Source organism: Palaemon carinicauda, chromosome 16, assembly GCF_036898095.1.
Source record: "Palaemon carinicauda isolate YSFRI2023 chromosome 16, ASM3689809v2, whole genome shotgun sequence".
NCBI lineage: Eukaryota > Metazoa > Arthropoda > Malacostraca > Decapoda > Palaemonidae > Palaemon > Palaemon carinicauda.
The window spans coordinates 129,924,504-129,947,720 of NC_090740.1; the positions used below are offsets into that span (position 1 = coordinate 129,924,504).

The 23,217-nt window shown below is 37.9% G+C and overlaps 1 protein-coding gene across 3 annotated transcripts in view; it reads left to right on the plus strand.

Annotated features, from left to right (window-relative positions):
* Positions 1 to 23,217, plus strand: part of LOC137655876 (solute carrier family 35 member E2A-like) — a 99,673-nt gene that overhangs the window by 40,544 nt on the left and 35,912 nt on the right. For all 3 annotated transcript variants that reach the window (XM_068390085.1, XM_068390086.1, XM_068390084.1), the window contains exons 4-6: positions 9,981 to 10,116; positions 14,463 to 14,578; positions 22,207 to 22,393. In XM_068390085.1, coding sequence (XP_068246186.1) covers positions 9,981 to 10,116; positions 14,463 to 14,578; positions 22,207 to 22,393 — 439 coding nt within the window. The remainder of the gene's footprint in view (positions 1 to 9,980; positions 10,117 to 14,462; positions 14,579 to 22,206; positions 22,394 to 23,217) is intronic.

The following is a 23,217-nucleotide window of genomic DNA, read 5'->3' on the forward strand; positions in this document are numbered from 1 at the left end:
CGCTGGTGGGCACACCCGCAACCTTCATGGCGATCGCTCGCGAGTTTTTGTGTTTCTGTCGAGCCGTCCGAGACGTCAGCTATTATATATTCACCGGGTAAGTATATTCAAAAATTTATTTTATAATCAAAATATCATATTTTAGAAATACCGTAGAGTACATAATTCATCATTTATATACTAATGATATGACTCCTGTTTGTTCTAGGATTTCCATTTCCCTTTCCATGTCACAAATATTCCTCACTTGTCCATATCCTCCAAATAATTTAAAGTTTGAATTTCTTAAATCCAAAATGGACAGGGAGTATTCATAAGTATCCTATGCTTTGGTATAAACCATGGCTAGACATAGGTATTGCCAGGCAAAAGTCATCCCAGTGAGTGTGAGGTAGACTTACCTCAAGTCTTATGTTCAAGAGAAAAGATGTAATTATAGGAGTAGGACCATCAGTGAACCTCACATGATGCAGTGTAGGTATTGCTAGAGTATCGTATCAGTATCCCTTCAGCCCTCAGCTGGACTCCCATCACTTTTTAGCCTTCTGCTATAGGCTACCTTTACTGTAGCTTCCTTTCTATCACCTTGCTGTCCAACCTCTTTTATTCAGATTCATTTTTTTGTAAATTTTTCATTGTCATCCTAAAGCATATTCAAATTAGAGTAAGCTGCTTTATCAGCCTCACTTCCAAAAGTTTTACTGTGGCCTTTTTTTACTTACACCTGTTACGGCTACAAGCATTGTTATATCAGGAGGGGCTTTTTATGCCAGACTTCTGACATTCTTACAACCTTAGGCTATTAATATATAGCAAGACTGCACCAGCCCAAGTAGTGCTTACTTCCAGTTAGTGTTGTAAGTATCATCTTGATCCACTCCTTACCACTACAGTATTTTGCCTTTAGTGACATTTCGTGTTTATGTGGACCAAGAAAATTGTTAACTCAATAGGAGGTGTCACAGCTTTGAGAGGAAGGGCTCTTCCCAAGGTTTTCTAACCTTGTCCATTGAACATGTCTCTATTTCTAAACACCTGTCCAGTCCTGTATAAAAATCTCTTAAGGATATCTTGCTGAAGGACCTAACCCTCAAGTCTGCGTTTCTATTACATTATCCCTTAGTTCAGCTAGACATATAAGGAAGCTAGCTACACACCCTGTCTAGCAAAATATCTTATTGTAAGAACTGGAACAGGATTAGCCTGTTAATATATCCAGATTTTTGGTAAAAATCATACAGCTTCCTCTCATTCTTAACTTCTCTGCCATGTATCATTTTCTTTTTGCTAGTACAGTTGAGGCATCAGGAAGATATGCTCATTTGGCCAGAGAGAGGTGTAAGAGTTTTTTTTTTTTAACTAAACATCTTTGGAACACTTGTGGAATGTTTTTATGTGCGTGTGTATGGCCAAGTAAAATTTGTCAAAAAATACACACTTACTGGCATAGACGAGTCATCTCAAGAGTCTATAATGGTAATACTGAATTATAGGAACTAAATCTAAAATGCAAGGGTCATGAAAGTAGGTAGGTATTCATTTCTCAGATCTTTAAAATGAATTTGGAAGTCAACCCCAAACTAAATTTGCCTTCTAAAATTATCCACATACAGTGAACCCTCGTTTATCGCGGTAGATAGGTTCCAGACCCGGCCGCGATAGGTGAAAATCCGCGAAGTAGTGACATCATATTTACCTATTTATTTAACATGTATATTCGGACTTTTAAAACCTTCCCTTGTACGTAGTACTGTTAACAAACCACCCTTTAATGTACGGAACACTTAATGCATGTACTACAGCACCCTAAACTAAAACAGGCACAAATATTAAAGGCGATTTTATATCATGCGTTTCCTAAACACCTAAAAAGCACGATAAAAAATGGCAACCAATGTTTTGTTTACGTTCATCTCTGATCATAATGAAGAAACAAACTCATTTAGTGTACAGTTCACATATATGTATAGGTTAGTTTTTGCATCGATTATATTGATTATACAGTACGTTGATTTTTTTATTACCAATGTTTTACGTACTTAATTTTTCTTAGGACTTCCAAATTAAATGTTTTTCTTTATGACGCCGCCTGAAACGACGGCGTCATAAAGTACTGTACGCTCAGTAAACAACCACGCTCAGAACAAAGAAGGCATTTAACGCGCATGATGAAAGTGATAAATAATGATATTTACAGTAAAAGCATTTACAAAATATGTTATTAGTACAAATATAATTTACCGTATCTATATAAAATCATACAGTACATACTGTACGTAGCAAAGCAGAAAAACAATTTACGAGAGAGAGAGAGAGAGAGAGAGAGAGAGAGAGAGAGAGAGAGAGAGAGAGAGAGAGAGAGAGAGAGAGAGAGAGATATTGTTTTACGTACGTACAAATGTAAATTTTAAACAAAAAAAATATGATAGGTTACAACATGTAGACTTTTAAAACCTTCCCTTTAACTTAATGCATACAGTACTAAACTATAAAACAGGCACAAATATTAGAATGTGAGAATATTAAAGTAAAAAATAAAGATTGTTACTGTACTCACCACGAAAGAAGTTCAAGAAAAACTTGAATGATGATGGCGATGAATTTGCTGCACAGTAGAAATGATGATGATGAAGCTGATGATGTGTTCTACTGTGCAGCCAGGTAGTATTTTACGTCTCTTCAGATGGAGGTGTCTTTTCCTGGGACACCTCTTCAACTTCTTCCTGGGAAACTTCTTCAATTTCTTCCGAAGGCGTATTAGCAGGAGGAACTGGCTCTTTTTTGCGAGGCTGGAAGAACATTGTGATCGGAAGTTGTTGCCGCTGCTTCTTTTTTCGATCTAAGAGCATCTTGTAGGGAGTCATTATGTCATCAACCTTGTTGCAGAATTGCATCGACCGAACCATATCCTCGTCCCACTCTTGCAACATTTCTTTCAACTCCTTCGCATGGTTGCAGGCCTTGGCAAGCCGTTCTAATGTTAAGCCCGTTTCTTCGACATTTTCTTGGGTCTCTTCCTGGGTTTCACTCTCTTCTTCGCTTGCCGATTTTGTCAGGTCTTCGAGGTCTGCGTCAGTTAGGGGCTGGGAATGGCAGTCCAACAACTCGTCGACGTCTTCAGTCGTCATGTCGCCAAACCCGTCACCTCCAATTATGGCAGCCAACTGCACAGATTTGCGTATTGCAGAGTGTTGGATTTCAGCAGGTGTAAATTCCTCGTCGTCGTAAACAATCTGGGGCCACAACTTCTTCCAGCTCGCATTCACGGTTGCAGGTTTCATCTCTTGCAGTGCCTTCTGAATATTCTGCAGGCACGTGGCTATGGTGTACTGCCGCCAGTATGCCTTCAAGTTAAAATCTTCATCCTCATCATCTTGGGCAGCATCCACACGCAACGAGGTCCGCCAAGGTATTCTTCGTGTAGAGGGCCTTGAACGCCCTGATAACCCCCTGGTCCATCGGTTGAATTAATGACGTGGTGTTGGGTGGCAGGAACTCAACCTGAATGCCCTCATGCGACAGGTCAGTTGCGTGTCCACCAGCGTTATCCATAAGGAGAAGGATCTTGAATGGCAAGCCCTTCTCTAAGAGATATTTGCTGACTTGCGGGATAAAACACTGATGGAACCAGTTGGAGGTCAGCATCTTCGTAATCCATGCTTTTTGATTATGCATCCAGTACACGGGAAGGAGATTCTTATTTTTATTTTTCAAAGCGCGAGGATTTTTCGACTTATAAATAAGGCCCGACTTTAGCAAAAATCCAGCAGCATTGCCACACATCACGAGGGTAACGCGATCCTTGAATGCTTTAAAGCCAGAGGCTTTGGCTTCCTCTTTGAACAGGAAAGTTCGCGACGGCATTCTTTTCCAAAACAAGCCGGTCTCATCCATATTAAACACTTGTTCCGGCTTGTATCCACCTTCGGCGATAATATTCTTGAATGTCTGGTTCGCGTAAGTTTCAGCAGCAGCAGTGTCAGCCGAAGCAGCCTCGCCATGCAGGGAAACGCTTTTCAGGGCGAAGCGTTTCTGAAACTTCGCGAACCATCCTTTGCTGGCGGAAAAACGTTGTTTCTGAGACTGGGAATCAGTGGATGTCCCTGGTTGAGGATCATCTGCATCATCATCTTCTTCAGCATGGTTGCCATCGTCGTCTTGAGGTTCCTTTGCAGCAAAATTCGCATACAAGCTCAAAGCCTTTGTTCGGATGGTGTTCGTATCCAAGGCTATGTTCTTCTTCCGGCAGTCGGCAATCCACACAGCTAAAGCACCTTCCATGCGTACGATCGTTTTATTACGCGTTGTAAGGACTCGCTTCGCTGATCTGCTAAAGGTGATTGCAGCCGTCTTTCTAATGTTCTCCTCGTCCTTCTTGATACAGTATAGCGAACAGTAGATTCGTTGATTCCAAAATGGCGCGCCGCGGCCGCGTAACTTCTACCGTCTTTTAACATATCGAGAAGCGTAACCTTCTCAGCAATCGTCATCGTCCTTCGGTGGCGTTTAGGCTCACTACCAGCCTTAGTAGAAGCAGAACGCTTGGGAGGCATTGTACAGTAGGATTTGACAAAAAGTTCAACTTAAAAAGGTCGCACACAGCACAGATTAAACTTCACAAACTTAAGAACGTCTACTCAGCGATACGCGGTAAGAGAAAGTGGACGACCCGGGCCCGCGAGAACCTAGATGCTGGAAGCTGGAGATGCGGGCAAAACACCAATCACAGGCTAGATAACAAAACTTGAGTTCTGATTCGTCATCTATCAGCGCTTGAACCAATCACAACCCGTCTTACAGTATATGATGCGTAGGTTACCAACTCAAAGTACAAGATACTCCGCGCATACCGTACGTACAGTATTGATAATAATAATAATAAATAATGATAATAATACAGTACAGTACTGTAATAATAATAATAATAATAATAATAATGATAATAATAATAACAATCATAATTTTATTAACAACAACAACAATAATAATAATAATAACAATAATAATAATAGCTTTACGTATGCTATTTTATTCTTTTGTAGGATGTGTGTGTCTCCCTCTCTCTCTATCTCTCTCTCTCTCTCTCTCTCTCTCTCTCTCTCTCTCTCTCTCTCTCTCTCGTACGCTTATTCGAAATGTGATTTTTGCAACAAAGAATATTATTGGATGCAGTACTACGTACGTATACATACAAAAGATTCATGGAAAAGAAGCACATCCATTACATTTGTAGTACGGTAGTAGCCATCAGCAGCCTTACACCATTCTAATATTGTATGACTGCATCTGATTTGCGTTTCATGTTCGATTTAATTTTACTACGTACTGTATACAGTACTGAATTATCGTATGATAATAATACAGTAATAATAATAATAATAATGATAATAATAGCAATAATAATTTTATTAACAACAACAACAATAATAATAATAATAACAATAATAATAATAGCTTTACGTATGCTATTTTATTCTTTTCTAGGATGTGTCTCTCTCTCTCTCTCTCTCTCTATCTCTCTCTCTCTCATACGCTTATTCGAAATGTGATTTTTGCAACAAAGAATATTATTGGATGCAGTACTACGTACGTATACATACAAAAGAATCATGGAAAAGATGCACATCCATTACATTTGTAGTACAGTAGTAGCCATCAGCAGCCTTACACCATTCTAATATGGTATGACTGCATCTGATTTGCGTTTCATGTTCGATTTAATTTTACTACGTACTGTATACAGTACTGTATTATCGTATGATTACATTCTCTTTTCGTGTTTTATTTCTTTCTGTGCTGAATTATATATCATATGTAATGCAATGAACAATCAGTAAGAGCAGATATTACTAATTACAGTATTAATGGAATTACAGGTAACGAAATATCGTATTTGGGGGTCTTCAGATTTCGCGGTATTTTCGAAATTTCCGGAAAATCCGCGATATGTATATATATATGGGTTATGGAAAAAACCCGCGAAGTGGTGAATCCGCGATGGTCGAACCGCGAAGTAGCGAGGGTTCACTGTATCTTTTTATAGGTAATAGGTTGGCCAGGGCACCAGCCGTCTGTTGTCAGAGAGTTATTGGGTACTTTTACTGGCCAGACAGTACTACATTGGATTCTTCTCTGGCTACGGCTTATTTTCCCTTTGCCTACACATACACTGAATAGCTGGGCCTATTCTTTACATATTCTCCTCTGTCCTCATTTACCTAACAATATTGAGATTACCCAACAATTCTTCTTTGCTTAAGGGGGTTAACTATTGCACTGTAAATGTTCAATGTTTACTATTACTTTCCTCTTGGTAAAGTTATAAGAGAGACTTTAGCTATGGTAAGCAGTTCTTCTAGGAAAAGGAAACTCCAAAATCAAACCTTTGTTCTCTAGTCTTTGTTAGTGCCATAGCCTCTGTACCATGGTCTTCCACTGTCTCTTGCTTGAGGGTACATTTGAGCACACTATTCAATCTTATTTCTCTTCTTCTTATTATTTTGAAGTTTTTATAATTTATACAAGAAAGATTTATTTTAATGTTGTTATTGTTCTTAAACTTCTCTTGTAGTTTATATCCAGATTTCCTTTCCTCACTGATCTATGTTCCCTGTTCGAGCCCTTGGGCTTATAGCATTATGTTATCCCAACTACGGTTGTAGCTTAGCATATAGTAATAATAATAATAATAATAATGATGATGATGATGATTCTACTTGACAAGTTTGACTCTTGTGTCCTACTGTAAATGTCCATTCTATTATCTGTATTATAACAGCTGGCCAAATTGTAAATGCCCTTTTGGTAGATAAAATTACTTCCAGCTCTTTTATTTCATTTTATAATCACTCACCAATAAATCTTGGGTATATTTTTCTGTTGATAAATTGAGTTACGGTAATCATCAGTTTTGTTTAGAGTGAAACTTAATCTACAAGCTGTAGTCATACTGTGGTGGGATGTCACAAAGACAAACCCCACACATTTGAATTACTGTCTGACAAATATTTCTGCAACACAAACTTTCCCCTTACATTATCAAACACTGGACTCTTGGACTGAAGCAACAGTAAAACTCAGCATAATCTTTAAATCTAGGCTGTACAACTAAAAAATACTCAAAAGCTAATTTAATACTTTTTACTATAATCCTTAATCTATAATTCTTAAACTAAAACTACAACAGGCAACATAAAAAAAGTGCTGTTGCTATACATACAAAATATAAAAACCGTATTCAAATAAACCTCAAAACCCAGAAACAAAATTTAAAACTAAGCCAACAACACAACCAAAATACAATATGCATATATGTATGTACGGTATACATTTATGGACACACACCGTCATCCACACTAAGCCAAACTGTCTTTAACAGCACACTGGCATAGCTCTGTGGCAATCACTCCCTTCTGTCAATCTGACAGAACTGCCTTATTTGGTCTTAGCATCAGTATCATTAATCGCCATCATTAAAAGGATATTCCAAGCAAATTCCTTTATACAAGCCAGGTAATCTTTACCATACAATATATTCCAAGTCACTAGAGCAGTCAAATCCAACTCCCTTTATAAGCCCAGTCACAATTATTAAGAAGCATTCAAAATATTGAATATCCAATTACGGCCTGAAAAAAAATGGATATTCTTTGCTAACTAAACTATCACACTATAATTAAAGATAAATAATACAGTAAATGGATTCTATCATTCACAACCACTAAGCAAAGATAGACAATAATTACTGATATAATAAAGCACTTCCAAAGCTGGTAGACAATAGATAAGAATGATAATCCAGCATTCACAACTGAATCTGTACAGTCAATTAAAAAACCATTCACCCAGGACATTTGCGACAGTCGTATCGTAACGTGGAAAAGGTAAACAATCCACCTTAAGTTATGCCAACAGTCTTTCTCGCTACAATCTTTATAACTAACTCTCTCTCTCTCTCTCTCTCTCTCTCTCTCTCTCTCTCTCTCTCTCTCTCTCTTGTTTGCCAGGTCCAAAGTCCATATCCCCCATTTAACTGTTTTAAGACTATATTGATTTAATTCAAATCTCTCTCTCTCTCTCTCTCTCTCTCTCTCTCTCTCTCTCTCTCTCTCTCTCTCTCTCTCTCTCTCTCTCTCTCTCTCTTTTGCAGGGTCCAAAGTCCACATCCCCCATTAACTGTTTTAATTTAAGACAAGCAAGAGTTGATTTCATTTAAATATCTTATCAGATTACTGTAGAGTAATGAATTTGTGGTAAAGTTGCTCACTAACAAATAAGTAAACTAAGGCACAGACTAGGGTGAATACATATCCTTCACAAAATCTTTGATTTTGGTGCAGGAAAAAATTTGGCCTGCCTTTTGACCCTCCTTTGGCAATAAGGTCAAACAACTTCATGGATGGATTTCATTACTGCTGGAGACAGTTCAAAGCTCATATTTATAGATGATCAGGTTGGAATACTTTTTCTACTTCCAAATTGTCTTGAATGTGAGCTGGTAGACATTAAAGATAACCATAAAGTGATGGGTTGTGCTAAAATAAATTTTGTTTTTTAAAAGCCCTGTTTTAAATGACCTCAACTTTCAGCCGCCCGTTGAGATACTACCGCTAGAGAGTTAGGGGGTCCTTTGACTGGCCAGACAGTACCATATTGGATCCTTCTCTCTGGTTACGGTTCTTTCCCTTTGCCTACACAGACACCGAATAGTCTGGCCTATTCTTTACAGATTCTCCTCTGTCCTCATACACCTGCCAACACTGAGATTACTAAACAATTCTTCTTCACCCAAGGGGTTAACTACGGCAATGTAATTGTTCAGTGGCTACTTTCCTCTTGGTAAGGGTAGAAGAGACTCTTTAGCTATGGTAAGCAGCTCTTCTAGGAGAAGGACACTCCAAAATCAAACCATTGTTCTCTAGTCTTGGGTAGTGCTATAGCCTCTGTACCATGGCCTTCCACTGTCTTGGGTTAGAGTTCTCTTGCTTGAGGGTACACTCAGGCACACTGTTCTATCTAGTTTCTCTTTCTCTTGTTTTGTTGAACTTTTTATCATTTATATAGGAAATATTTATTTAAATGTTGTTACTATTCTTAAAATATTTTATTTTTCCTTGTTTCCTTTCCTCACTGAGCTATTTTCCCTGTTGGGCCCCCTGGGCTTATAGAATCCTGCTTTTCCAACTAGGGTTGTAGCTTAGCATTTAATAATAATAATAATGAGGTTTCTGAAGGAGTCACCTTGATGTGGTTAAATCAAGTGAACTAGTCGTTAATCCCACTTGAAGTACTTTTTGGCCTCAACAAAGCCAATGCAGCTTTTTAAAAAGTGAGCAAAACCTTTTTTTTATTGTATTCTACATCAGTGCATCATACTGACTAATTACCCCGTGGTGTTTTTCCCAACCAAGATCAACAGAGGGTAGTACTGTACAATATGTGTACAGTAGTATATGAATTATGTTATATAACATCTTTAAGGTTCTGCTAAAAATGATATTCTTTAATAATTGAGTGGTGTTTAATACATAGCATGTATTTCCATTGTAATTTAAGGGAGCATTCTTGATTAACAGTACTTCATGAAACTGACATACTGCTTTTAAAGATACAGTAATTGTGTGTATTTATAATGTATGAGGGTATAGATTAAATTAACTTATTCATTGGTGTCTAATTTCTTGTTTGAGATATGTATACAGAAAATTAGTTTTCATATATTAGTTACAATTGGTTGAGCATTAGTATAAGATTTAAACTGGTTTAGTTAGGTTGTATGAATATTAATCACTTTTTCTCTTGTCCCTGAATTGTACTTTTTACTTAGTTTCTTTGTTGTACAGTACTGGTACTTTACTATATTTTCACCCTATATCCAGGAAGTACTTATCATTAATGAGGAAGATGGGCTTAATCACCAATTTTTTAAGGAATGCCTTGCAATTTTTTACATTTTTTATATTGACAAATATACATTACAGGTGGTATGCAGATGATGATAACAATGGTATGTGGCTTAATTCAGCTACGCTTTCCACTTGGCACTTATCGTCCTGTCACTGGTCAAAGAAAACCGGAAGACTTCAAGAGAAGCATGGTTACTTTAGGATTTTTACAGTAAGCAATGTTTCACATTTTCTTTACCAATTTAAGAGTAGTCCATGTCTTGTATATAAAGTTTCAAACCATAAATCAGAGTAAGCTTCTAAAGAAACATAGATTTTTTTTACTGTTATGCCTTGGAATCAGGCTGTGAATGAACCAACCAACAGCAGCATACAACTCAAATTAAGTATATATTGTTGCATCAATGTACTCTCTTGAGTTATGATAGTATGTGTTATATGTTCATTACTTTGCTTTACAAATTATGATTTCATAAAAATTTTATGTCAGATTTCCCCTATATTAGATAATATATGATAAGAATTCCTACTCTCTCTTTTGTTTTGTACAACTGGCTGAATTTCCTCTTCTTGTAGGTCTGCAGCTGTACTATTTATCTGTTCTCCATTGTGTTGCTTATCCACTAACTTTTCAATGTCTGCCTTTGCCTTTCCTTATGACATGTCATAATTGTCACCTTCTGAAATAATAGTGTTTTTCAGTCTCTGGATACCACTTATCTAAGAAACTTCTTCATTTGTATTATGATTTCCAAAGCATATTCCAGTTATGAGTCTTGATACTATTCAGTGTTTTGTCGCTACTCTTTAAAATCTCCATTTGTTCCAACGCCTCCTACAAATCTTTCGCTCTTTATCATATGAGAATATAAATTTGCTGAAGCTGAACTTGCCATAAGAGTTTTAACAAGGTGAACAACCCTGTCGCTAATTAGTGGCTAGATAGACCAGCCACCCTGCTCTCACATTCACTGGTGAAATGAGGTAACTTTTACTTTTGGCTCAGAGTGCGGACCTGTATCTTGCTCTCCTCCATTAACCAGTATCTAGTATTGGTTGTTACTTTGACATTTCTTTTTCTTCTCAGGTGTGCTTGTTTGGGATTGCTGTTATGCAGATTTATCCTGGCATAGAGGGCCAATCTTGCTGTAATTTTATGTCAGCTGTGGAGATGGATCCCCATGATCTTTGCTTTATGTGCAGATGTTATCTCTGTTTGCAGGGGTCTCCATATAGTGAGTGGCCATCCTCCCAGTGGGTGCGGTTTGCTAGGCACGAGAGAAAAAAAAACAAACAAACACGAGTCCAAAAAGGATTCCTTGCCTTCGGGGTCTTTCTCGAAGTCTGAAGTCCCGAGTTCTTACTCTGGTGTGTCGTTCCGTCCCTGTTGACTCTGCTCGTTCGGTCTCCTCTAGAGGAAGATTGAGCAAGAGTGGTGGCCAATTTACCCACGGACAACCTTTCCTTGCTGAGTGCCCTGCTGCTTCCCCCAGCAAAGTGGCAGCGCCCTCGACTGGATTGGAATCTATGTCCGCGGACACTATGCGCCAGCTCTGGTCATCCTTGGGAATCTTGGGTTCTCCCATAAAGGAACGACTGCCTGAGGTGCTTTCGATGGGGACACAATGGGACTGCACATCTGCCTCTTAAGGTGTTGACCTCGGTCTTCCCCTCCGAGCCTCAGGGGCTGGTGACTCTCCTGAGTTTCTTGTGTCCCCAGCTGTAGCACTTCCTTCTTCTGTTATTGCACCCATTGTTCATGCAGCTCTGGCATATGAAGGAGAGCAATGGCAGCCTGGCAAATGAAGGAGAGCAGTGGCAGCCTGGTGTATGAAGGAGAGTTACGTCAGCCTGGCACATGAAGGAGAGTTATGGCAGCCTGGTATATAAAGGAGAATTATGGCAGCCTGGCATCTTCTGAGAGATCAGGTGGCAAACCTTATGAGAAAAACCCAGAAGCTGACCACCGTCAGTCTTATAAGCTTGCTGATTGCGCTGCGCGCACTCAGACTGTGTTCGCTGAGCGCTCTGAGGTCCTGCAGTGCATGGAGCCCTTAGCTTCACCACCCGGTGTTGAGCACCTCTCTCGTTCACTAGTGAAAGGCTCCTCACTTAAGTGGTTTCTTCCTCAGGGGATGGGGTAACGAGAACTGGATTCTTTCAGGCCTCATTTCAGCTCTTCGGAGTGTTGCTCTTTGAAGCGAGATGATGAGTCCCTTAGGAGATTGTACGCCCCTCACCTTCATGTCTGTAGGACACAACAGGATGCTTGGCATTTTGTGAAGACCTTGGTCTTCGGGTCTTGCACCTAGGTCTTCTCCTTTTTACGGGGAAGAGCTTGCATTTTCTTCTGCTCGCAAGTGAACAAGATAAACCCCTTGGCTTACTCGTTACCACACGAGCGTGTTTCCCCTCCTGCAGGATTGCATTTGGCAAATCATCAATCTCCTACCGGTGCGCCGTCGAGTGTTCCTGATGGATTGCATGTTGCTGAGGCATGCAGGCAAGTAGTCCCTAGGTTAGTGAGAATATTGTTCAGTGTTGGGCACCCAACCCCCTAGCGAGGTGGACGGGCAAGCTCCTCTCACTGATGGAGGCTTACTCGCGACTTTGGCTCCAATTAGCAAAATCATATCTCGCACTGCTTTGGCAGCGTGTATGCACTCATGACCTGATGCTACTATGATAACACATGCACTTACACAGATAAAAGCTACTTCAGTTGCTCGCCAGTGATTACCTGCTCGCATAACCACAGTAGCTTATGCCGCTCTGCTGTCACACCTGTTTATCCTACCTCAGTAGTTCATGCACACACTCCTTTGCATAGGCCAGGTCTCACTAATGAACACTCACCTGTTCATGTTAGCCCTACTCGGAGTTCACCCAGAGCAGGTAACCAGTATGCACACACTTAGAGTGCCTCAGTAGGTGTTCCTTCATTCGCAAAGGACACCTTATGGTTTTCAGAGTTGGTGCAAGCAATTAAGCATTCAGTCTCCGAACCATCCCCACTTCCACCAGCAGTACAAATTATTCCTTGTATACCACTCTAAACATCAGAGTCCCCAGGGACTACTAGTGACCCTAGGCGTAGGAGTTCTGCCGCCAAACAGGCTCCCATATTGCCAACACCTCGCCACCTTTCTCCTCAGTGGTCAAATCTCCAAGACCGATTTTGACCTAGAATGGGAAAAATTGGGCATTTTCCCAATTAATCCCCGGATGAAGAGGGGAGAGCAATGGCAAGCAATGTCCCCCATGGGATACTCTGCATCCGAGAACTAGCAGGGGCTTGAGATCTCTGAAAGAGTTTCTCATCTTCCAGTTGTCATCCCATGTTCCTGGCCAGGAGTGTCAGCACATTCCTGGTATTCAAAAGAATTTCTCTGATACAGGCGTGTGAAAACAGCAAACAGCGGCCACCATCCACTACCTGCAAAACATAACCCACAGGAACCTGGATATATTTACCCTAGGTTCTGTGGTGGCTGCACAAAACCTGGTCACTAATACCTCAGCTCCCTTGTAGGACAAGTATCAGTTGGTGTATGGCAGATGTTACCCGTGAGTAAGTCTAGGATAAATGTATGAGTGACTGGCCACTTCATATTACATCCTCCTCTTTCTTGGGATTCAGCATCCAAGAAACTCTGCAAGCTGACCTCTTCTGACTAAAGATGGGTAGCGCCTTTTGTGCATCCTAATATACGTTGATATATTTGTTACGTCCCCATTCTCCGAGTGAGGTTGAGTCAGGCAGCGTCTAAGCTAAGTGTGGAGCTGAGCTCCAATTTCATGCTTACCTGGTCAAGTAACATTGCTAAATTCTATGCTAGCACCAATTGGCCAGGCTGTCTTTTTAAAAGGAACACAAGGTGTTAAGGTCACCCAAGGACAGTCTCTAGCTAGTTATAGGATTTCCACCCACCATGGGGTGAGTCTCCTATGTAAAGAGCGTGCCGGAACAAATGACAAATTTGGAATTTGTGTTTTTTCTATCTATACAAACCTGAAGCTTTTTACACATACTGATCCTGCCATCACCTTCCCCCAGAAGCCCTGCCGCAATTGCAAAGTGATGATTGTTTACTAGTGCTTGTGTGAGTGGGGTGGTGGTCTACCCCCGTTACCCCCTCCGCTATCTAGTAGAGAGTAGTTACACCTTGCAGAAGCTTTAATAGCTGGTTTCAGCTGTCGCTGACATAATACTCCTATGTAAAGAGCTTCAGGTTTGTATAGTTAGGAAAAATACAAATTCCAAATTTGTCATATTTACACTTCATTCTTTTTCCTCGTCCCATCATACTAGGTGTGAAGGACGATTCATTCCCTTTCAGGTTGGCTTTTTCAATTGAGTGGATCTCATTGGCATTCCATATTTTTGTTTCCATGAAAAAGTAAAGATAACAAACTCTAAATGGTCATAAACATTTTTAGAGCTTCAATATTTCATTCAAAGATAAAAGCTTTCTGTGTTTTCTTATCAAGGTGTATGATGGATTAGTTAGTTAGGCCTTAATATTGAATGAATGAATGAATTTCTTTCTTTTTCAGACTTGGGACGATTATGTTTGGCCTTATTGCTCTTTATTTCGTGGCTGTTAGCTTTGCTGAGACTGTGAAAAGTTCTGCACCTTTGTTTACAGTATTGATAGCTTGGCTTGTTATGGGTAAGTACTATTCATTGCAAATAGTTAGTCTGCAGTAATTAGCTTTGTTTTTACCTTATTTGTGTGTGTTTTTTGCAAAGTTTTATCTCAGCTACATAACACTAGCTAGTTTTATTTTTGCTATGCTTTTCCTTTAAACTGTATGGAGATTTTGAACACAAATTGATAAGTTTGACTTTTGATTTGGGTATTTGAGGTCTGTCCTTGCTTGTGTTTTTCATCTGCAGTCCTCATTTTTTTTTATAGGACAGAGGTCAGTCACCATCTGAGGTAAATACATTATCATTATTTTTATCCTGTAGTATTCAATGACTTGAAGTGATTTAAGTTTGTACTGTATCTCTCTATTCCGTAGGTAAAAATCTCTTCATTCCATTGGTAAATTGTCAAGTACAGTTAGAATCTATCTGCATGCAGTCATTTATGGTGCTTGGGTATTTTTAATCACTGGGCTTAGTCATTAAGTTAAATATTTATGCACAAGCATTGTATTCATAGTTTCACAAACCCCTTTAGGGATTGAAACCTACAGTATGCCATGGAGATTACATTACCAATAGTACTGAATTGTCTTTTGTCTATTGACTGTTCAAGGAACAAATTACCAATAATACTGTACTGAATTGCCTTTCGTCTATTGACTGTTAAAGAAACAAATGAACGAAAGGCTAATTCAAATACTCGCAATATTTAGCAAACAGATACATTGGATCAGTCATTCCATATCTATAGCACCTTGGTGTTTTTTCAAAGTATTTTGGATTTCTCTTTTTGGAATTTTATATTTCAATGAATCTTAACTTAAAGTTGTCAGACAAACAGTATGCTACTACTTCTTGATCTCTTAATAATAAAAAACTCTGTCGTCTATATTCCCCTCCCTCATGGTGTCTAGCTTTCCTGAAGTACCATCTATTGAGGTGAATACAAACCAATGATATTGTAGTGTGGATACCAAAAGCTTCGTATAATAATCATTACTTCAACTGATTACTCGCCAGCTCATCCTTTTTTTGTGATACTGGTAATTTTTTAGTAGATTTTAGAGGATGACTAGCAAAGTATGTCCCTCTTCTGGTTTCAAGATACATTTATGTACTAAGTGTTCAGTTAGAATAGGCTTATGTTTGAAGATACAAATTCCATTTGTTTCTTATTTTAAGGTCAGCAGTATGATTTAACCCATAGGGGTGAGGAATTTGCCAATTTCTCCAGAAAACATATAGCAGAATATGTCAAGTTAATATCTGAATGAGTTTGTAATAGAGATTCAAAACAAAAGTGAAAGGAAGAAAGTAAATCAGGAAATTTCAGATCAAGATAGGTCAATGGTTGCTGGTATATCTCAGCGCTATTTGGATAAAATTCTTCATCTTAAGCCGATTTATTTTTATTTTACTTGTTGTCTTCTAGACAAAGTGATGTTTATATGGTCACATATTCTTTTTCAGAGGTTTTGACTTAACAGAATTCAGATTCTTACCACGTGTAATAAGAATCCCCGAGAGAAGAACTGGTCAGGAACTCTGATGCCTTGTGATCAGGCTTTATGAGCTGTGATTAATGGTTTTGCCTAATGTGTAACATCTCTCTTGTCAGATGCATTTGTCTGCTATGTTCTGAAAACATTTTCGGGTACTTATAGAAAAAGATTACGTCTCGATTCATCCCATAATAAAGATTTGCCTGATTTGTTTAACTATAATGTTGATATAGGTGCTAGTGCTGTGTTAGCATTCATAAGACCATAAGTAGAAGGGTCAGCTTGCCAATCATCTCTTCTATGAAGAATAGATATGTAAATGTGGAGGGGTGAAGGGGTTAATGCAAATTTTGGCTCCAAAATTTTTAACACCGATCCTTTATAATAGTCAAAATAACTCCAGTGATTTTCATTATTCACAAAGGTATAATATGGATGATGTAGCACATTCAAAAGATTTCTCAGAATCAAGATGATTGGGAAAATAACTTAAGGGATATTAAGAACCTAGAGTGCAGATTGCCATCTATTTTTTTACTGAAATTATTGCAGTCTTGAATCCCGAGAAAAGTTAAAACTGATCTTGCCTACTCTTTGATATCTGCCTAGTTAGTATATTTACCTTAAACCAAATACAGTATAGTCCAGCTTTTTTCAAGTATTTTTAGGTCAAAGTCAGTGAATGTACACAAGACTAGAATCAACAAGAATTGCCATGAGCTTTTGGCAGTTTTCAAGGCTACTCAATCTCAGGAAAGTCTAGTATTGGGAAAGTTCATTGAGTATTCATGGACAACACAATGGCACTGGCATACATAAGAAATAAAAAAAAAAAAAAAGCTGGGAGGTACCAGGGCAGAGCCTCTTCAATATAGTAGAGGATTTATTGTTATGCACAGAAATTAGTTGGATTCAGCTTCTACCCAGATCATTCCAAGGGAGATTGAATGTTCTGGCCAATCAACTGATCAGGAAATGTCAAGTCCATCCAAACGAGTGGTCTCTTCACCCATTTTTATGTCATGGAAGACGGAGGTGTGCTTCTCTCTGGTTGCAGATCCTTTGGCTTTGTGAGTGGATACCATGCTACAGGATTGGTTAGGTCTAGATTGGATTTTTATACATTTCCTCTGTTAATGATTCAATGTGGAATAAATAAGATTTGGATATTACTGAAGAGGAGGATAATCTTAATGACCCCGTTTTGGCCTCAGAAGGTTTGGTTCCCAGATTGGTGACTTTTTTGCTATCGAAAGTGTCAAGGAAGTTGCCTTTCAAGGCAAGTCTCAAATAACCTCTGATGCAATGGACATACCAAAAATCCCGGGTGCTTCTGCTAAGCGCATGGAAACTATACAACGTACCCTCAGAGAGGATGGTTTTCTTGGCCCCATACATTGTTTTAGCTTCCAAAAGAACTTCTACCAGTAACTTGTACCACAGGATATGTTGTAGGTGTACTGTGTTTTGTTAAGTTTCTCCTTTTCCTTTTTATGATAAACATTATTTATGCTATGAAAGGGTACAGGCCAGTGCTGAATAGCTAATATTGAAGCATATTGAGTTAGATTTATCCTCTTCAAACATTATACAAGCAAATGGTCAGCCGGAAGCATGCATTTTGTTTGACATATAACCAGAAGCAGGTGCATTGCTAGAAACATAAGTGTGGCAGCAGATGAAAAGACAACTAGAGGCTGGGACATAGCTGGAGGTGTGCATATGGCTACAGCGCATAAGCTGGTTGCATTCTAAATGATGATGCATTCTAGATGATGATATATGGGGTTTTAGTCCTAAAGCCCAAGCATTGGGACTGAGAAAGTCATTCTGCATTACAGTGGAACCTCTACATCCGAACGTATCTACATCCGAATTTTCCAACATCCGAAGTAAAATTCGAGCAAATTTTTGACTCTACACCCGAATTTTATTTCGACACACGAAGTAAACATTACGCCATTGAGCGTCGAGTGCTCAGTTCTCTGTTCTTGTGTGTATCGTGTGGTTGTCCTCTGTTTGGTCTGTTATTAACAGTGCTTATTTTCTTCCTTTTCTCACATTTCCTCTTTGATTTTACCTATAATCATGGTGCCTAAGAAGCTAAGCTTCAGTACAGGAAGAAGGCAATTCTTTCATTAGAATTGAAGCAAGAAATTATAGAAAAACATGAGAGCAGTGTGCATGTGACTGATACTGTATGGCTAAACAATATGGCCGTAATAGGCCTATGATCTCGAGGATCATCAAGCTGAAGGCACCCATTAAAGCAAATAACCATCGAAGGGGATCACCATTATTACAAGACATCGTAGCAATACCCTGGAAGAGATAGAACGCCTTTTGTTGATAGGGATAAAGGACAAAGAGATTGTTGGCAACGATCATTTGTGAGAAGGGCCAGCGTGATGAACAGAAAGAAAGAAAAAGTGAAGCAAAGAAAACCAAGATAGCATTAACAAGCTCTTTTAAATAAGACTTCTCTCTTTTTCTGTTTCTCTCTAAACATACCATTAACATGTTCTTTAAATAAAATCTCTCTCTCTCTCTCTCTCTCTCTCTCTCTCTCTCTCTCTCTCTCTCTCTCTCTCTCATTCTTCTTCGCTGTTATAGTGTTAGATACGTCTACGTCTATTATTTTTTTTCCGAGAGAGAGAGAGAGAGAGAGAGAGAGAGAGAGAGAGATTAGACAAAAATGTGTTTAGAATACATATGATTTTTAACAGCGTCAACGAGTTGAAAAACAATTAAATGAAACTAAGAAAGTAATAACAGCTAATCTGAATTCCTTTATTAACTAAAACAAATATTGATACAAACACACTCGTGTGAGTATGCACAAACACACACACACAGGTGCAAGAATTGCTACGCGATAAGAGAGACGGTCGGGGAGGAGGTAGAGATGGTGACTGCGATAACATACCGTAACTCGTCACTGAAAGTGATGAAAATAAAAAATAAAAAGAAAAAAAATTTAAAAAATCTGAAATATAAAAATAAAAAAAAAAAACAAATAAGCCAAGTTAGATTAAAATTTCCGTAGTTTAAGCTACGGTATGTTATCGCAGTAACCATCTCTACCTCCTCGCCGATCGTGTCTCCTCGTCCGTGTGTGTGTGTTTGCGCATACGCACACGAGTGTGTTTGTATCAATATTTGTTTTAATTATTAAAGGAATTCAGATTCGCTGATATTGTTTTTTTAGTTACATTTAACTGTCTTTCAACTCGTTAACGCTGTTAAAAATCATATGTACACAACACATTTTTGTTTAATCTCTCATTTTTGTTTAATCTCTCTCTCTCTCTCTCTCTCTCTCTCTCTCTCTCTCTCTCTCTCTCTCTCTCTCTCTCTCTCTCTCTCTCTCTCTCAGAAAAAAAATTAATAGACGTCTCTAACACTAACAGTGAAGAAGAACAGACGTCTCTAACACTAACAGTGATGAAGAACAAGAGAGAGAGAGAGAGAGAGAGTATTTATTTAAAGAACATGTTAACACCATGTCTACCTTCTCGCCGATCGTCCGTCTCCTCTTGGCGTAGCAAATCCTACACCTGCGTTGGCCTATCTCTAAGGTAAAGTGGCAATGAAACACATTTTTTATTCATTATTTCTTTATAATTATCTTTTTCACATGCTTCTTTCATATTATGCAGTTATAGTATTGTTATGTGTAATTATGTGTAGCCATTTATTAAGGATTTATTATGGGTTTTTAGGCTGAGGAACGAATTAGATGAATTACCATGTACTGTATTCTTATGGGAAAATTCGTTTCTACATCCGAACATTTTCTACATCCGAAGTAGGTTGTGGAACGAATTAAATTCGTATGTAGAGGTACCACTGTAGTTGCATCTGGAAGGTTAGAAAGTGCCGACACAAAAGAGGAGTGCTAAGTAAATGGCAATCACGTAACAAGTGGAGTTAAAATGATAAAAATATCTGAGTTAGGAAGATTGAAAAAGAAGTCAGGGCATCATAGTACTGTAGGAAGACATAAGTCTTACTTCCTTTGCTTCAAGAACACAGACACTTCATTAAAAGCTTTACTAAAAACATTAACCCTTTTACCCCCAAAGGACGTACTGGTACGTTTCACAAAAGCCATCCCTTTACCCCCATGGACGTACCGGTACGTCCATGCAAAAAAATGCTATAAAAATTAGATTTTCATATTTTTTGATAATTATTTTAGAAAATTCAGGCATTTTCCAAGAGAATGAGACCAGCCTGACCTCTCTATGACAAAAATTAAGGCTGTTAGAGCAATTTAAATAAAATATACTGCAAAATGTGCTTGGGAAAAAATAACCCCCTGGGGGTTAAGGGTGGGAAATTTCCAAATACCCCGGGGGTAAAAGGGTTAAGTATAAAAAGTTTGTATTCGGGTAGGGGCAATTAAACTATAAAGGGTAGTTACAGAGAGGATCCTTAAAATACCCATGATCCAACAATGAAAACCTTAGCCAACAACAAAACTTAATGACAACATGTTGAAATATATATTGTTATACAATTACATTAATTACGGTAGTATTCAACAGTACAGTATGCTGAAAAAGTTATTTGGAAGTTAATGACTGATAAAATTATTATTACGAACAATCCTAGCATAGGATGATTGTGCATTGCTAAGTAGTGTGTAGACACACAAGAAGGAAGACAGGTAATAACTATATACTGGAGATAGCTACTGTATATATCAGCACACTCATCTAAAAAAGAACCAGATTGTTTTTTCCTGTGTGGGATTCAAGGAGATTTACAAATAGGCTATGGTATAAGTAATAGATTCGTGTTAAATCAAGTATTTTTCAAATGAACCGCCACAACAGTTATACTGATATTTCAAATAATATGTGTAGCTAGTCCCATAAGGGGAGAATCATCAGGTAACTCTTGAGTACCAAGTCACTTTTAGGTCTGTCTATGATTAGTGCAGTGGTGCACTGGCATGTCTCCTTAGTTTCTTGTACTAAATACTTCATTAACTTTGGTTTGAGAGCTTAGTGAGCTTCTATTAATATGGTAAGAGCAATTTGTAATACTTTCATCATTGGAAATTTACAGGTATGATTATGACTAAGAGTTGCCAGAGCTGCATTTAGCAGGATCCTGCGTCACAAATTCCCTCCCATGAGCTTCTTCAAAATCCTCATCTTCCTTTTGAGTGTCAGTAGTTCAGCTCCATGTCAGCTAAGTTGACTTTTAAGATTTTGCCAAAAGTAAAAGCTTTGCGATGAAAGAAATACTGTACTGCATTAGCACAGTTGAGTGACTTTGGTGTGTTCCAACACTTATCAAAACTCAAATTACAACACTTTATTGAAATGGACTTCCATTGTAACTGTAGCACCTACTTAATATTTATTTTTTCAATATGACTCCAATAATATACTTTCAACTTAAGTACTCATCTCCTGACATCATTGTTCTGAAGCAAATATTCAGACACACCAAAAGGTAAAAGGCTTCACTACTGGAGATGATAAAGTAACAATATATGCATCCACTAAGTTAGTGCGAGCAGGAAATCTCTCTTTCAACAATTAAAGTGTCTGTGATTGCACAACTGTGTGAAATGGTAATGTTAGAAATAATGAGTTTCCATTGAAAGAATTAATTTTTTAAAGAATTATACATTACATTGGATGTGGGAGATTAAAAATCTTAATATGAATATTTATTCTTCTGTATAAACACCCTAGAAGTATTAACTTTTTTTATTTGACAGACTTCAATTATTTCAGATTGACGGTGCCATATTCATTTGTATGAAATAAATATTTAAATTAGTTACAGGGTACTTATTTTTATTTTATTTGTGCAATACAAAAATTATGAAATACATGTAACTATGCATATTTTGTCAGGTGAGTGCATTGGAGTTTTTTCCAATATTAATTAGGCTTAATGATAACCAGTCAAACCTTTAAAAGATATTTTGTAGATCCAAAATATTTTCAGTAAAAATTTTACTGGAAAAATTGAAACCATACACTGCATGTTCTTTTGATAATTGGTTTTCTGTCTTTGGGTATACAAATATTAGTTCATTATTTGCTCCTACTTTTCCATGGATATCAAAGCTCATGTGAACGTAGACTACAAAAATATCTCTCCAATTTTTTTTTTTCAGGTGAGCGAACTGGAGCTTTTGTGTTCTTGTCTCTGATCCCAGTCATGCTTGGCTTAGCCCTGTGTTCCAGCAATGAACTCTCCTTCAGTTTAATTGGGTTCTTGTGTGCCTTGACAACTAACCTTTGTGAATGTGTGCAGAGTGTGGTGTCCAAATCACTACTCTCTGATAGTACATACAGATACAAGTGAGTTTTTTAATTATCTTGATACAGAATTCAAGTTAGTAAATATGATATTCTGATGGAATAGTTCCTACCTGGAAGTTATAAGTTTTTATATTTCAGTAGTTCTCTCACATACGTTGCTAGGTATACTTAGTACTGTATGTTGGGAGCAAGCATTCTCAATCTAGTTTCAACTAAGTAATTTAAATATTTTGGTGTTGATTTTATATAATAAATGCTTATTACATTCTATACCTGTTTGTAGATTAAAAATTTTGTGATTATAAGAAAAATGTGCTAAAAATATTCCATGAAATGATGGTACAGTACTTTCCAGTTAGGCAAGGATTTATGTTGAAAACCCTAAGTCTAAGAAAAACTAGATGCAAGTGATAGGAGGAAAATTGCTGCATAGTGAAGTGTAGTTGTTACATTACTTACATAAACATATTTGTTTGGAAGGTACTCAAAATTAACATAGCTTGACTATTTTTAAGTGTTAAAGATTTTATTTTTACATAATTTTTCTAGTAATTCCTTGGTATTACTTTCAGTATGCCCTACATAGTACACTGTAGTTAAAACAGAAAGTCCATTGTAGTGTTCCCATTGCATGGGTTTTCCCCTTATACTTAATCCATTGTTTTCTCCTTATAATAATCCATTCTTTTCCCCATATAATTAATCCGTTCTCTTTATTTTCCCTGCCACATGGCCTCCAACTTCTTCACTATGATCTTGCTCCAGCTCGCTCCTCCTTCTAAAGTTTTAAGTCTTGCCCTGTTATTCTAGAAATATAGTGCAGTTGTGTTTTCAAAGTGGCTTACAATAATAAATTTTAATGA